Below are 16,165 nucleotides of genomic sequence, written 5' to 3'. Positions count from 1 at the left end.
TCCTGGAGGCAGCATTTGTCCAAGCATGTAAAAAGTAAATTGGGACTTCTACAGTGGTACATAATATATACAGTATATACATATACCAAACTAAAGTGATTCTTGTATCTCAGAGCATCTTTGCCATGTCAGACTTGGAAAGAAAGATAGCTGGGCTTCAGACATGTAACTGCACATGGGAGCATAAAACTGCACTATATCAAAATGATGGTTTATCTTTCTTTAATTGCCTGTGTCAAATATTGTGCTCCTGCAAAGAGAGCTTGTTCTTAATGGTAATAGCATTTGAATTGAGTTGAACTCTGATTCTGAAAACACAAAGCCCAATAATCACAATAATTGAGCTGTGTGTATTTATCGTATAGTATCAGAATGACTCAGCAGGCAGTATTTACTATATAGTTTATGGCACAATACTTCAAAACACATGCAGTGCAGACATGTGAACACACACACACACAAAACACACACACAGCATTGTGTATCTGTCTCAGTCAACAGTTATTATGCTGACAAAGTCTATAGTAGAAAAGTTCTTCACTGTGTCATTGTCTACATGTCGGTGTCTATGGTCATCATGCTGACAAAGTCTTTATAGTAGATGAGGTTCTTCTCAGGGTCGACGGCAGCCGACAGCATCTCCTCCATCTCTTGCTGAGTGAAGGGCTCACCTGGGTCAGATCAGATTGTTTTTTATTAGAATTTATTTGCGAATAAAAACACAAGCAAACATAAGGAAAAGACCACATACCAGCATGCAAAGGCACAAATGCACACATGCACACACAGACATTTTGTAGTGGTTTTGTGGCAGGTGAGGGGAATGTCTGCAGGATAATGTGCTACACTTAAATGCAAAAGCTATTCTTTTTTGACACTGTGGAGTAAGAAACTGGATGCTTCTGCTTTACCTTCCTGTGTCATGTACTTTGCCAGCTCTTCAGGCTCTAAGTGTCCTTTCTTCTGTTGGTCCAGAACCTGGGAACATGGTGTTTTTTGGGTTTTACCACACATCAGTAACTTAACACCATGGTATTATTATTACTCTGTTCACAGTATGTTGTTCTCAGTGACTCGAAGCCAAACCCTGATAAAACCTCCACTCCTTAAACAGACACATGGCCCACATGAGTACTTGTGGGCTACAGCTAACTGATTGGATTAGAAAACCTTAACATTTCACAGCCAGTTGACAGTTCAGACAGCCAAATGTTAAATGTTAAGTTGACATAGCAATGGCTTTTCCCTCTAAAGAGTTTGAAGGGATCTGCAGCTCCTAAACTACAAAACTTCAGAATACAGACTGAGTAGCAGTTGGTCTCACCTCAAAGGCCTGGAGCAGGAGGTCCTCAGGGATGGGACGGAACCTAACACACACACACACACACACGCGCACACACACACAGACACCGCATCACTATTAGTGTCTATCACCTGTAGTAGGGGGAGTAAGCCCTCACTCTATGTCCAGAGCTGCTGATGGCGAGAGTTTGGCAAAGTCGCCTCTATGACACACTGCCTCCATAGCATTGACATGATAAGATGCCAAACATTCCTAAGCTCATCTGGCATGAAATCCCAACCTATCTACAGTCATCAAATGGGAATTAACATGCTGGAATTAACATGGCTTCTGTTGGTAGCTTCCAAGCCCAAACTACTGTCTATCAATAGTCCTGGCTGTGTCTAAATGTGTCTTATGACATCTGTCACTGTGTCTATATAGCTGTGTATAAGTAGCAATGAACTGTATAGGACCCATTTTACCAAGGAGATCATTAAAGTTTCATCTAGTAGCTAGAGCAGTACACAGGATTTAGAGACAGCTGAAATGTTGCCAGGGTTGGGCTTCACAGGAATGGGTGTACTGGAGTATACATATTCCCCAAGAGTAAAAAAGAGGCTTTAGGGGCCTATTTAAAACCCATTTAGCAACCTTAAGCACAGAAAAACACAAGTGGAACAGAAAGAGGTTAAATAATTTAAAGAAATTTCACATTTCATATTTTCTGTGAGGCGGTGAAGAGAGGCCGCCTGAAAGTTTAATGAGCAAGGACATTTCTGTACACAGTGGTAGTGACTGTAGTTTCCCCCCCACACATCAGCAGGGACCACCTCAACTTATTTACAAAATGTAAAATACAACTGAAAACATTTGTCAGCCAGAGACCATTACTTGCTCCCCTGAAAATTACTAAATTTCCAAATTCAGCATACTACATATTAATTTGGTTGTTGGGGACACAAAATGGCGCAAGTGGCAGCAGCCAATAATATTACGAGTGATGTTAGAAGAGTCTTACTTGCGCTCCAACAGGACTTTGGTCATGGTTGGGAGGAACCTCTCAAAGTGGATGTATCCTGTGCGGTCCTCTTCCACCTGGTAGAACAGGACAGTTGTTGGGATATTTTTTCTCTTAAACTACATTTATCCTTTAACAACAAGTTCAGAATGTTAAGGAGCCTAAAATGATTTAATTAGCAAAAGTCTGACTGCTCATAACTTCACCTTGTGTAGCTTCAAAGGCAAGATTAAAAAAAGACAACATCTTTTTCTATTTCTTATGTCTCCGTCATGCACATCCGGTGAATACTTCATTTGAGCTACAGCATGTAAATACTAAGTGCTACATTCAAAATTGAGATTTAATTTCATTATGGCAGTGCCATGACATCACCATGAGATGTTTATTATCCAAATTCCCCCAGCAGGTAGACAGCATGACTGATATTATCTGAAAAATCACTACTTGAGAATTGCAGACAAGAGCAAAGCCTAGCTCTCCTTCCTTCCCTCTGTCATCATTCAGCAAATTGACTGATGGTTTGGCTGACTCATTGGCTGATTCATTCATTCACCCATAATAATACTGTGCTGACCTCAGCTATAATGTCATGCAGCTCTGCCTCAGTGGGGAAGCAGCCGAGGGAGCGGATGATGGTGCCAATCTCCCTGGGAAACAAACACACTACAGGCAGTGAACAGGGCAGCTTTGGTTTATAACATCACTACTGTATGTCAGATTACATGATGTAACTACATGTAAAGACCATGATGTCCATGATGGTGTCAAACAAAGATCAAGGCATGTTTTGTTCCTTCAGCTGTACAGACAGTCCTTGATGGTGCCAGGTTCTGTGACTCAAAACCCAGAAGAGGGACAAGATGGATAAGCATACCAAAACAATGTGTGAAGATGGAGTAAGACATTTACAAATGCATATGTAACTACAGATACAGCCTACATAGAAACTTGGTATGAAAGTTGGTCAAGTGGGCTGCTCCCATCACAGATATTTTGTTGACTAGGCCCATAATATGGCTAAAACTATTTTATTACCTTATACCAGTGTTTTTGAAACTATGGATTGAGACATTTTCTTTGGCTTTCATCCCAAAAAGCACATTTCTGTAACCAGCCTGGGTCCTAGCAGGAGGAGAAAGTTTAGGAACCACCACCTCACATTATACTGTGTGAACTCACCTGACATCCACTGTGTTGTTGGACTCATGGTCAAACGCTTCAAAAGCTGCACTGATCTTCTCATGGACCTCTGACACTATGGCTTCTGACATACAGACAGTCAGCCGGGGAAAACCAGGAATTCAGACAAGGATACAACGGATCAATCAGTCAGTTAATGAGCAAGAGACTTGGTGAATGAGTGAGTGAAAGGAGTGAGAGTAGTTAACAAATGTTGACGTTTTCAGTGAATGGCTGTATGAATGAGTGAGGGATTGAGAGCTTCAGAGTAGAGTCTTGTAAATATTTATGGTTGTTGGATGCGTCTAAGCAACAAACAAGTAACATTAAGCTAGTAACTACATTGCTATGCCTCTTCAAATAGCTGTATTTCATATGGCGCTATCTGAACGCGATAATTAGACAGCACATACGAACCAGCACTGTCCTTGTCCTCCGCCATGCTTTTTGTTTACCATCTGTTGCCTAGAGACGGACTGGTGTCGTCACCACTGAAGGGAAGCTAGCTGATGACACCAAGAACATATTTTCAGGACTAACATGAATTATTTGATCAAATCTTTGTAAACAATAAGAACCAAATATTCGTGAATCACTATGACGAAATATCATCATATAATTTTTTATTTAATAATAATATTTTTTTATTTAATTTAATTGTTTTTTTTTTTTGTTTCAAACATCTTGTATTCCTTGTTATTACACAAGGGCTACTGCAGCTAAATACATTATTCAGCCTCATCAACAGGACTTGTTGTCCAAGAAAGCAAATGCTTCATTAATATTTTTGCGAGATCCAAAACAAGCATTGTGCCACATGTTAAGAGACAGAGAGAGAAAGACAAAGAAGCATTTGCTTTATTTTTTTTCCAGCTGTATAAATGTGCAAACCTTAAAATTAAAAAAAGAAATTTACAGCAAAACAATAGTCATTCCGTTCATATTGTTAAAATACATTCCAGGTGTTCAGATCAAGATTAAGTTTAATATTGCATGACATCAAATGTTATTTGGACAGCGGCTTCATGTCCACAATATTGCGTAGCTGAAAATAGGCCTGCAGCCTAAAGACTCCTGCAGAAGGCTGTAGCTCATAGAGTAACAGTACAGTACGATCCTGTAGGCTCACGCTTCACAACCTGCTCCGTGCTTGGGCACACACACGCACAAAATCCTCATCAAAATATACTGTAGCTTCCTGGATCATACAAGAGGGCAAGCAAACACAATGAGACTTGGCCAATACTGCATTCATTTTTCATTTGTTTTTTAATTAAACATAATTTACTAAGTAAATGTAAGAACTGTGTTTGACATTGTTTCCCTTGAGCAAAATCTCAAAGAAACCGAATTTCATTTCATGGCACACTAGTGTGCTTTGGCACACCGGCTGAGAACTGAGCGGTCAGTAAATAAATCCCCAGCTTAACTACAGAAGAGTACAGAGAGCTGCTGGTGCATAAATACAGAGTGCAAAAGCCAAGCCAAGAGAATAGGACAAATCTAATGTGTACATGAAATCATTGTGTCTAGTGACAGCTGAGGAGGCGGACAGGAATACTGATGAAGGGAGGCAAGTAGACTGTGACCCCACCATCCAATAAAGTAGCATTGAATTTAACTTGTCAGGTACGACAGAAGAGGGGAAATAAATATAGTTACAGCAAACTAAATATCCAACATCCAGCACAACTAAGAATTTTCAAATCAACATTTAAAATTGTACAAGATGATGAAACTGTCTCGCTGGCTTTGCCAAGAAAGAACATTACAAAATAATACGGTCTATTAGTGATGGCTTCAGTTTTACTAAAGGGATACCATTGCATTTTGAACGTAGGACTTTTGTCCTTCGGCCCTTCTAGAAACCTTTGCACTCCTAATTAAAACCAACAGGCACTGGTAGCTGCAAGCTTGTGAACAGTGCTACCCATTCGTTTTAATGAAGAATGCAGAAACTGTATTCCAACATGGTAACAAGTGCTTGGTGAGGAATACTTTCAATTGATGAGGTCTCACTTTTAGTTAAGTACCATCCACTTGTTTATCAGACCAATGAGATGGATAGAAAAATCCAATCTGAGTCAGATGCAGAAAAAGATTTGTGGGGATGATTAAATGTCCCTTCAGATGAGAGAGGTACTGAGTGGCTCTGTCTTCAGTCGTCCACAGGCGGGACCCAAGTGGTTACAACTAGTCTGTGTGTGTGTGTGTGTGTGTGTGTGTGTGTGTGTGTGTGTGTGTGTGTGTGTGTGTGTTCATATCTCTGGTTGCCCCTGATGCACTGGGACTTGATGTCCCTGCCCCTGTTCTGGGATTTGTAGTCCATTCTGCTCTTCTATTTCCTGCCTGGGTTCCTCTTCTTGTGTCTTTACTTCCTGTCCAGGTGGTACTTCCTCTTTAGGCTCCGCCTCTTCTTGATGCAGCTTCTGTTCATGCTCTCCGACTCCCTGTATCTCCTCCTCCTCTCTATGCCCCCCGGTTCCTGTCTTCTTCTGCTCCTCAGTGTCCTGCTCCTGATGAGGTGCATTGTTGTTGGAGTCCTGTGAGGTAAAGAGTGTGAGGTGAGGTCATTACAGTCGACTAAAACTGAAGCTGAGCGTGAAATGAAGTACATCTCAGTAAACAAAAATAAAATATTAACTAAAAAAATAAAACTACCTAGATCTACATCTGTATTGCTGGTTAAACATAAAAACTAGCCTGTCACTTATGGACAGCTGTAGTTTAAAGTCATAATGAAATGAAAAATGACCTTTCCACCTTATCAGCTAATTCTACATATCACAATGTACACTTATTTTACAATACATTTACAAAAGTTTTATTCTGTCGTATTTTTTTTTTATCAAAATCAAAAATTAGTTTTGCATCGTGGAAAACAGTGTATTGTTAGTGGTTACTTCATGGCATACCAGGAGCCGCACATTCAAATTCCAACCAATAATATCTCCACAAAGTTTTGAACATTGGTGGAAATTTACTCATTTTGAATAAGTTGGAATGTGTGAGAGCTGAAGATTATATGCATTATCTGCAAACCACTGAGTCACTTTCCATGTTTGTTCTGATCCAACTTGATAATTTTTAAAAACAGTCCCTCCCAGCATTATGTTCCACCCCAAAATCCAGTTTCAACCAGAAATATGTTGCATTACGGAAGCAAGTTCCCATCAAAATGCTGTTCCCTTGTGACTTTAAAAGCCGGTGTTTTGTTCAGTGTCAGGGACCTGCTGTCCTCGCTGTGTGCTTTATTTCTGTGCTTCAGGTTTGTCCAGTACAGTGCGGCAGCAGATGCCAAATGTCTGCATGGAAGTATTACATCATTGTCTGTGGGCAGGCCTGTAAGGCCCCATGAGGCTCTCAGTACTAACCATGGAAACCCGACCTGTTTGGTTTTTAGTTTCATTTGTACTTTGTGTCTGGGCACACAACACCTCACATGCTGAGCTTTCACCCTTACATCATCCTACACTCATACCTGATTATACCGCCTGACCACACTGTATTCTGTTTAGTTCTTGTATTTATAATTTAGTTTATATAGTTTGAATAAAACCTTTCTTAAATGTTTACTGTGTGTTGTCCGTCTGACATCAGCTAATCTTTACCATTCTACCTTGGTGTGAGGCAGTGGATGGAAAAGGATTTCCCACATAAGAGAGATGAAGAGAGAAAGTGTGTGTGTGTGTGTGTGTGTGTGTGTGTGTGTGTGTGTGTGTGTGTGTGTGTGCATACATGTACCTGTGTGTGAGGAGGTAAGGGAGGAGATAGCAGCTCAGAAGGAGCCAGCAGACCGTCCTGGTTTAGATCCTGAGTCTGGAGTAAGAAATCTACCATGGATACCACCTGAAACACAGAAACACACACACACACACACACACACACAGGGTCAGGTAAACAGGGCAGAGAGTGTGTATATGCAGGTATTAGGTATGCACACAAAAACAAAATGAGTGCAAGAAAACACAGTGCACAAGCAGAATAATATATAGAGAGAAAGAGAGGGGGAGAAAGCTGTAACAAACACTCAATAAAGATAAGTTATATAAGTCATACATCTAAAAAACATATAAGGGATCTAAATTTATATGCAAAGAATTACATTACACACTAGAGATGAGAGATGCAATTATGTACATACACAGAGACGTACATAGCTACATACTGCAAAGTGTAGCTTTATATCTGTTAGCGCTCACACACCCACAACCACATCCACTCTTTCTCACCTGCTCGTTGGCCTTTGCTCCAGGTGCATTGTGGGAGTTGTAGTCTGACAGCAGTTTCATCATCTCCAGGCCATCCATGTGACCGCTGCGATCATAGTCGTAGAGACGAAACAGGAAGAACACCTCTGACACAGAGCAGAAAGGGAACGACGTGTTTTAATACCAAAATACCAAATTTTACATTTGTTACTACTGTAGTATAACTGCTGTTAAGAGCCAGTATCAGTATGCAGTGAATACAGCAGCAGAATATGATGTGTAGTATGAAATTGTATACAAACACACACACACACACACACACACACACTTGCATATAGTACCGTATGTTCTCAGCTGGTGGTTTGGGACTTAGAAGTTCTGACAGAGTCACAGACAAACAGCTTAGGCAGGAGAATCTGATATATTGAGTTCTGACTTTATGGCACAGGCAAAACAAAGCCAAAGTGTTTGAAAACTACTGTGTTAGAACAGTGGTTCTCCAAGTGGATCCCAGGACCCCACTCAATGAGGGGGTTGTAGACAGACAGAACTTGAGAAATAGTTTAATTTCACTGATATTCAATTCGCCAGGTGTTTGTACAATTAGAGTATGTATGAATTTGGTAATAGTTTTCAGTTTCTTAAAAGTTACAGTAACTACAGTATAGAGTTATACAATTACATCCCAGATCAAATAATACCACAAACAAATGTCTTCAATTGGGGTCCATAAAGAAAAACTTTGTCAAGTGATGGTCTGTGGGCTAACACATATCTGTATCCGTGGCATGAAAAGGTTTGGGAAGCCTTTTGTTAGAATATTACACCAGTGGTACACAGAGAGGCCAGTAGGTGGTGCTGTCTACCTTGCTCCCAGGTGCTGATTTCAGGTCCTCCCTGGCCATCCTTCAGACTGGCTTGGATGTAGCTCTGCAGCAGCCTGTGAGAGACAGAGCATACAGCACAACTCATCAGTAAGACAAGTCTGTTGCATCAATAATGTGACCTTCAGCCAAGAAAACACAAAACAACCTGCTGTCCAGATCCATCCTTGTTACTGGTTTGACATACAGGGGCGGTCTTATCATTAGGCAAAGGTAGGCAGCTGCCCTAGGCCCCGGCAGCCAGAGGGCCCCACAAGACTATCAAGGCTGTCAAGTAATATAAGCTGTTGTTTGCTGCATTCGTCACAAATATCCCTCGCCTACAGGGGTCGATGTCACATTGTGTCGGTCCTCATCTCCCTCTTCTCAAAATAGTCCGCTGGGACAAACTGCGCTGAGCAGACAATATACTTTTTGACTTCCTCCGGCAGGGTATTTGCGTCGAGATTCAGGGCGACGAGCCACAGCTTGAGCCGCTCTGCATCCCTGAGTCTGTGAAACATCCGCGCAGTCCGAGTCACTGCTTTATTTGTGCAAGTCTTCACAGCGCAGGAACGAGGCATACTGTCAGATAGGTATCAAATCTGAATATCAGATCTAAGGATCATAAATAGAACTTGCACCACTGCTGCCTCCTTCTTCTTCTTGTATTTTAACGGCAGTTGGCATCCAGCTTAAACGTGCATTACCGCCACCTACTGCTCCGGAGTGTGGATCAGAGCGACATATCCTCATAAACGTGTGTTTTTTATTTAACTAGTGCAGTGCCCGTTCAAAACATGCCTGTTTGAAACGGGCCGATTGCTTGGCCTCCGGTATTGCTGCTTGCAGCTTTCTCGAGAACCGCTCATCCAAACAACTTCACACTCAACACTGCACGTCGTTGGGCCAAGTATGAAGTAGATCGGACGAGATATGTGAAGGACAGAGATTCCTTGCTTTATCGTATGATTCAGAAGACTTGGCCAACAAGCCCTACTGCTGATGCTCTCCATGATCTTAACAAAATTATGTTAAATAATGAAATTACATGAATCACAACAAAATGAATGTAATTAATTCCAGCTCCCCTTATCTCTGCTACCATTACCTCCCTTTCTCTGAATGCCCCACTGTCTGCTACCCTGATCAGTGTTCACCACACAACTTGAATGGAATTTAATCGTCAGCCATGTTGAAAATATTGCAACCCAGTCCCTCAGTTGAAACTAGTTGAACTTTTGACAGAGCGCAGGTAAACGTCATCCGGTAACAGACTTCATCAGCCAGTAAAATTTCTACAGACTGCTTCAAAAGGTTTTGAAACACGCAACCTAGATGGTTTCAACGCAGATTTGTCTATGAATGTGACAGACAGTACAGTAAATATCCCATGTGCACGCCGCCTTAACGCATGACCCAACTCACCAAGAGGAGCAGCCACCACATCAAACAGTACTGGGTTCAAGGGAGAGTTATGGTGTTTATAATTCATTCATTCATTTTCTACCCACTTAATCCCTACACCCAAGTTACAGGTGCTGGGTTAGCAACAGTGCCGCCCCTGTGTTTGTAGTGTATATGGCATAGCCTAAATGCTTTTTCAGAGGCCGCTCCACACTGCATCAGACTTCAGGTTAGAATCAGGAGCTTTCTGTGTCGACTCGTGTTTTGTCCTCCACGCAGACTGTCTCGTCAGCATTATGCTGCAGCCCACGTCTCAAGGCTGAGCAAAACCCTGTTCTAGAGAGGATACAGCGTATGTGTGTGTGTGTGTGTGTGTGTGTGTGTGTGTGTGTGTGTGTGTGTGTGTGTGTGTGTGTGAGAGAGATACATGTTGTTAGAATGTGCTTGTCGGAAATGCCCTTTCTATCCATTCTGACTGTACACAGACTTCTCTCTGTGAATCTGGTCAATGTGCATTAACTTTTGTATGTAATTTAACTAACGTACCTACCCATTGTGATTCTACACAGCTAACAAACATCTTATAGCCTATAGACTCAAGACAGCAAGCTAACACCATGATAAAGTTGTCTTAAAGTACACAGTAATCTTATCAGTCAGTGTGAGACATGCGGCCATATCCTCACCGCCTACGCACTACAGCCCACACATGGGTTACTTCCACTCATGTGTCCCTCATTTTGTGCCCCAAAACAAATTAAACCTGCTATCCAAAATGGGTCAGCACATAAGAGACAGAGATGTGAGCTGAGATATCAAGTGAAAGCCAGTGTAATATGTGTGAGGATAACAATTTTTCCCACTAACACTGTGAAGGAAGAATAGCCTATTTCACAGCTAAGGTATAATCTAGTGTTATTGTACATGTAATCTTATCAGTATGTGGTGCATTAGCACAGCAGCCAAAGTCCACAGAGAGTCAGACAATAGCTACTGGGCCCATTAAAATAGGCTCAATAAAAAATTAAGATGCAGTTTATATGTTTCCAGGAAATGATCACATCAATAAGATATTTATTTGGACATATTGTGTCTCTGACTTTGGCTCTAACTACTGTGTCATCTTTTGGCTAAACAATGAATGACAGAGAATATCTATATTCCATGACATGCATAGTTTAATAGTGGCACAACGATACATACATGCAGTCTGAAGAGACCGAGCTTCACATTAATTTTACCCTCTGGGAGAAAGATTAGAGTTTCAAGCTGTTCGGTTTAGACACCAGAATTTAAAAGTGCTACAGGAACTGTATCAGCCCTTCTCCACTCAAGGCAGCAATTGAGAGCAATTTTTATTTGTCTTACATCTTACAATGTTCACCTTTAAGACCCCATTCATGAGTTGGACGTGGTACAGCACATAGTCCAGAGGTCACTCACCTGCGGTCCTCCTGTCCAGAGCCAAAGGGATTGGCTAGCTCTGCGGGAGGGGGAGGGGCATCTGCTGACTCCTCTCTATGGGATAAACAAATAAAAATGTAAATAACAAATGCAAACATAAACAGAGACATAAAAAATAAATATTAACACTTTAACGCTTTATCGCTCTTCCTTTTCTTTCCTCTTGTACTTATTCCTTCAAGTTATTGTACTATCTGCCCATCCATGTCAGTTTGTGTATGTCATGTTTTATTATTACATACCTAACTACAGTCAAGACGTGATGTTATATAATGAAGATATTTCACCTTCCCTTTTCCCTTACTCTTACCTTCCAAAGGAAAACCATGAGTGTTAACATTTTCATTAGGAGTGGCTCCAGCAGGAATCAAATTCCTTTCTGTACTCTTATATAAGCAGAACACACTAATTATGCAGCTGCAGCGTAAGTGTGTGAAATCCCTCTCAATACAAGGACAGAATGGCAGGAAAGATAACTATGTTGTAGCACCAGCTAATCCACTCATTCAGAAATACAGCTGTAGTGTACCACACCCTGGCCTACACTGTATGTACAGTACCTTTGTGTCCCTGGCAGCCCTGGTGCAGCCAGACAGAGGTGTGTGAGCAGGAACAGAGATAGGACACGTGGGACCAACCTGTCCAGGCGAGGCTCCATTGGCACACCTACAAGCACACAGCCATGTCACAACCTCACATGACATCATTATAGTACTATAATGTATTACAGCGATCGGCCTCCATCATGCATCTATCTGCATCTGTACTCAGCAGCCAATTCTTTGGCTAAACAAGAACTGAATAGGCATAGTAGAGTGGAAAAGAACAAAATAATTAAATGTCCAAATAATTAAAATGGGCAGGGCAGTATCTAATATATACTAAAACACATCTGAGTATTTATAAGCTACTAGTTATCAATTGGTCATTCCTACCTATATGTTAGGTAAACATTCAAGAAAGATTTTAACACTGTTTTCAATGCTACAGCCCACCACTGTAGCCTAAAGATGATATCAAGATGGTCTGACCTTATAGTTTATTGTGGTGTGTGTGTGTGTGTGTGTGTGTGTGTGTGTGAGAGAGAGAGAGAGAGAGAGAGAGAGAGAGAGAGAAATCAATTAAAACGTCTCCAATCTTTTTTCATCTCATGCCTTTATTGTCCCCTAAAGGCCAATTAATCTGTGTGCCCGCGCGTGCGTCCAAGAAATCAGTAAAGGTTGCTAACCTTTTTAGGCACGTAGCAGTAAAACATGTACTTAATTTAATTCCCGTAGTGGAGGCTGTGTGCTGCCTTGTCCCATTGAAATGTACAGGACGGTGTAGCTACATCACAGCAAACTGCACTCTCTCCCTCCTGAGTCCTGTCAAGTAGCTGTGATGCTAAACCCGAGGCTCACAGCCGCGCATGTCCCATAGACCAACTCACTGTAGCATGGATACAGCTTAAATATGAACAGAGCGGATATGAATTGTAAACATTTAGGGTTTCCGATAGAGTCAAATCATATTGACTTTCTCTCTTGCGGCCACATGTAATGAACTGCGGACCTGAATTAACAATTAACTGATGAGACGATTTTGATTATAGCATCAAATTGCAGTTTAGCTTTTTTTTTTTTTTTTTTTTTTTTTTTAAGGCTAAATGCTAATTATTAACACCACTCAGTGAAGCAGCATGCATAGTGAAACCCACTGTAACCTCATAAGCCTCATATTTAGCTAACTAAAGCTTTAAAAGAATAGCCTACATTCTACAATAGGAGTGGATTCATCATGTTCATATCGTCAAGCTACTCTACCGGGATAAGAAGCCTAACCTACCTCTCTGCATAGCTGATGTGGATACGGCAAAACGCGTTCAACCGGGCAAATTTTAGGTTCATAGGTTCATTACGGGAGAATACCGCCGTCCCGCACCGCCCTGCTTGCTCGCGCCTCCCGGTCTGCACTGCGCAACGGCGGCGACACGACACGCGCGCTCCCTGCCACGGAGACCGGAGAGTGTTTTGGTCAATGACAGGGTCCACGTGGAACATCAGAGCAGCTTTCGTGTCAGTGAGTTCGCAGAGGCAGAGGCAGAGGCAGAGTCTGTTTCTGTCTCCGGGTTTTCCGCCCCGCCACGTCCTCCGCCCAGACTGGATGGATTCCGGTAGTAGGGGAGACCGGGATAGTTGTAACACATTCAGCACAACGGTTGCTGGTGCGAGTTCTCTCAGACTTTGACACAAGCTACCCTTATTTGTCTAGGAAATACACTACCAGTCAAAAGTTTGGACGCACGCATTTTTCTTTCTTTCTTTTTTTTTTTTTTTTTACTATTGTCCACATTTTAGAATAATAATAAAGACATCACAACTATGAAATAACAAATTGAATTATGCAGTGGCCAAAAAAACTATCTTATATTTTAGATTCTTTAAAGTAGCCGCCCTTTGCCTTGATGGAAAGACAAAGGCTTTGGAAAGAAATTCATAGATAGGATCAACTTGACTATTTATATTTGTTTAAAAAATAAATTTCAAGCATTTAAGCATAAGCCTTAATATCAAAATGGCTTTAAGGTAATGAAAAATATGGTAGGCTACATTCAATCAGGTGGATCCAAACTTTTGACTGGTAGTGTAATAGTCCGTTAGACATCTACTACAAGATCACAGATGTATGTGCGGTAAAGTCAAATACAAAATTCCCTAACCCTAAGCCTAAAAAAACATATGCTTCACAGCTTTCTTGTACAACATGCCTTTACATGTAATGTCGATCCAAATGTAGGCTATACAGTGAATCATAGTTTTCAAGTCTGTCTCCTATTACACATCGGCTTTAAAGGATGTGGCAAAATGAGCAAATAAGGAATCAGTACTCCCACACACACACACACCCGCACACGCACACACACACACACACACACACACACACACACACACACACACACACACACACACACACACACACACACACACAGAGCAGATGTCAGGGAAAGCCAGTTTCTGTACTGCCAGTAGCTGACCACAAGATGGCCCAGTAACACTTTACTTGAATTGCTGGTTATAAGACATTATAAGTCATCATACAACCATCATAAGCTCATTAGAACTACATCGTAGCTGCATCAAAAAAATGTCATAATACACTATAATGCATTACAAATCTGGTATGACCAAGTTGTGAGGCTGTTATAAGTAATGTATTTACTAATATAACCTTTTTTTTTGTTTCTATCAAATGTATTATGAGCTGTGGAATTCTTATTAGTGTGCCACACAATGCCTTTTAAGTAATTCATGAATAAATATGAATAGGAACTTTCTTATAAGAGAGTCATTACCTTTTTATAAACTCATATTGCTTAAAATGAGATCGACTCATTACATCATTAATAATAGCATAATCACATCACTATCTAATATCACTAGATGACTAATCATATTATTTCATGTCATAATGTAATTATATTAAATCATTATAAGTGATGCATGACACATTGTAATATGAATCTAAATTTATTATGAGCAGTAAAATAATTTTTGACAAGATTTTGGATCAGGTCTCAATAGTTCCATTATTCACTGTGTTCATTTGAGAAATTACATTTGCTCAATTAACAGATGACATTTTTTTTTATCTTTTGAGGTCAACACCAAATACATGCATGTAATACTGATGGCAGAGATTCAAACACCAACTTAATATCGAGGCATTGCAGGTGCATCACAAATCAGTAATCAAGCCTGGTGCCATCATGAAGGTCCTCTGGAGAGTCAGCTCTGCATTAATAATGTACCCATAGGTGTCAACTGGGCGTGGCACAGAGTGGGTGCTCGCCATACCGTGGCCGCCCTAAGTGAATCCACATTTGATGTTGTAGTATGTATTGTTATAAATGAGAGCAAAGATGAAGCATAAAGCACCAGAAATGTATTTGGATATCTAACACAATATCACATTAGGGGAGCATTGCAATAGTAATGATGTGTTGTAAACAAATTAAGTGGTAAATATAGACTAACAGTGTCATAGCTTGCTGATGCCAGATTCATGATGCATTATGGTGTATTATGACATTTTCTGATGCAGCTATTTAATTATGTATAGTAATGTAATTATAATGTTCTTATGATGCACATATGGTAACTTATAATGTCATATAACCAACAATTCAAGTAACGTGTTACCAATGTCCCTCTTGTCAATGTGTCCAACTGTCTACTACCATGCCAATCCCAATCTACATTCTCTTTCTGGTCTGCACACACACACACACACACACACACACACACAATATACAGTATAATTGTGATTTAGGAGGGTGTTGTTAACAGGTCAAGGTAAGTTGACCCGTATTCTGTCTTAGCTGCACACTAATTATCACACTGAGCTTCAGATGGCTCCCTTGGGTGTAGAATCGCTTTTCTCTATTTCATGTAGCGCCGAAGGATGTTATCACAATCCATCTGACAATGATATATTCAAGATAAGATAACTTCATTAGTCCCCAAAGGGAAATCTTTAGCAGCCAAATCCTTAACAGCCATGTGCGGCTGTCTCCACACACTGAAACAGAATACGACTTGGTTGTTATCAAAGATCATGAATTTAGAGTTGAAGCCACACCATTTTATGGGTTCTGCTGGGCACACATGCTTTTTTTCTGCCCTCCTTCACATTGGGCAGTTAAAATATATTGATTTCAATCTTCTTTTTAAGCAATTGTTGCCCTGTTTAGTGTGCT

General features: G+C 40.8%; 2 protein-coding genes across 3 annotated transcripts; both read right to left on the bottom strand.

The window, feature by feature from the left end:
* Positions 1–412: 412 nt before the first annotated feature.
* efcab2 (EF-hand calcium binding domain 2) lies at positions 413–3,927 on the bottom strand. Of its 2 annotated transcripts, none has more exons than XM_071540156.1 (7): positions 3,903–3,927; positions 3,486–3,570; positions 2,881–2,953; positions 2,304–2,380; positions 1,325–1,367; positions 912–978; positions 413–671 (listed from the first exon to the last, which is right to left on the bottom strand). In XM_071540156.1, exons 1-7 carry the CDS (start codon positions 3,925–3,927, stop codon positions 553–555), a joined length of 489 nt encoding a protein of 162 aa, XP_071396257.1. In that variant the 3' UTR covers positions 413–552. The 2 variants fall into 2 exon arrangements, with proteins under 2 accessions (XP_071396257.1, XP_071396258.1); XM_071540157.1 differs by having other exon boundaries at positions 3,909–3,927.
* A 245-nt stretch (positions 3,928–4,172) lies between these two features.
* Positions 4,173–13,508, bottom strand: cgref1 (cell growth regulator with EF-hand domain 1). The gene is made up of 7 exons (XM_071540155.1): positions 13,255–13,508; positions 11,991–12,096; positions 11,410–11,484; positions 8,563–8,636; positions 7,718–7,842; positions 7,230–7,334; positions 4,173–6,028 (listed from the first exon to the last, which is right to left on the bottom strand). The coding sequence occupies exons 1-7, from the start codon at positions 13,262–13,264 to the stop codon at positions 5,744–5,746; spliced, it is 780 nt and encodes a 259-aa protein (XP_071396256.1). The 5' UTR covers positions 13,265–13,508; the 3' UTR covers positions 4,173–5,743.
* Positions 13,509–16,165: the final 2,657 nt, after the last annotated feature.

This window comes from Centroberyx affinis, unplaced genomic scaffold (assembly GCF_046629955.1).
Source record: "Centroberyx affinis isolate AG114_WGS23_722 - 3 ecotype Tasmania unplaced genomic scaffold, CSIRO-AGI_Caff_v1 ptg003568l_1, whole genome shotgun sequence".
NCBI classification, from domain to species: Eukaryota; Metazoa; Chordata; class Actinopteri; order Beryciformes; family Berycidae; genus Centroberyx; species Centroberyx affinis.
Note: the sequence above shows the minus strand (reverse complement) of the source record. Positions and strands in the feature narration are given on the sequence as shown.

Coding starts and splice junctions, on each gene's coding strand:
- efcab2 (XM_071540156.1), bottom strand. CDS start 3,927: ATGGCGGAGGACAAGGACAGTGCTG. Junction 3,571..3,902: donor GGAGGACAAGGACAGTGCTG/GTTCGTATGTGC, acceptor TCTGTATGTCAG/AAGCCATAGTGTCAGAGGTC. Junction 1,368..2,303: donor AAAGTCCTGTTGGAGCGCAA/GTAAGACTCTTC, acceptor TGTGTGTGTTAG/GTTCCGTCCCATCCCTGAGG.
- cgref1 (XM_071540155.1), bottom strand. Junction 11,485..11,990: donor GGGCTGCCAGGGACACAAAG/GTACTGTACATA, acceptor TTTATCCCATAG/AGAGGAGTCAGCAGATGCCC. Junction 6,029..7,229: donor CCTTACCTCCTCACACACAG/GTACATGTATGC, acceptor TTTACCTCACAG/GACTCCAACAACAATGCACC.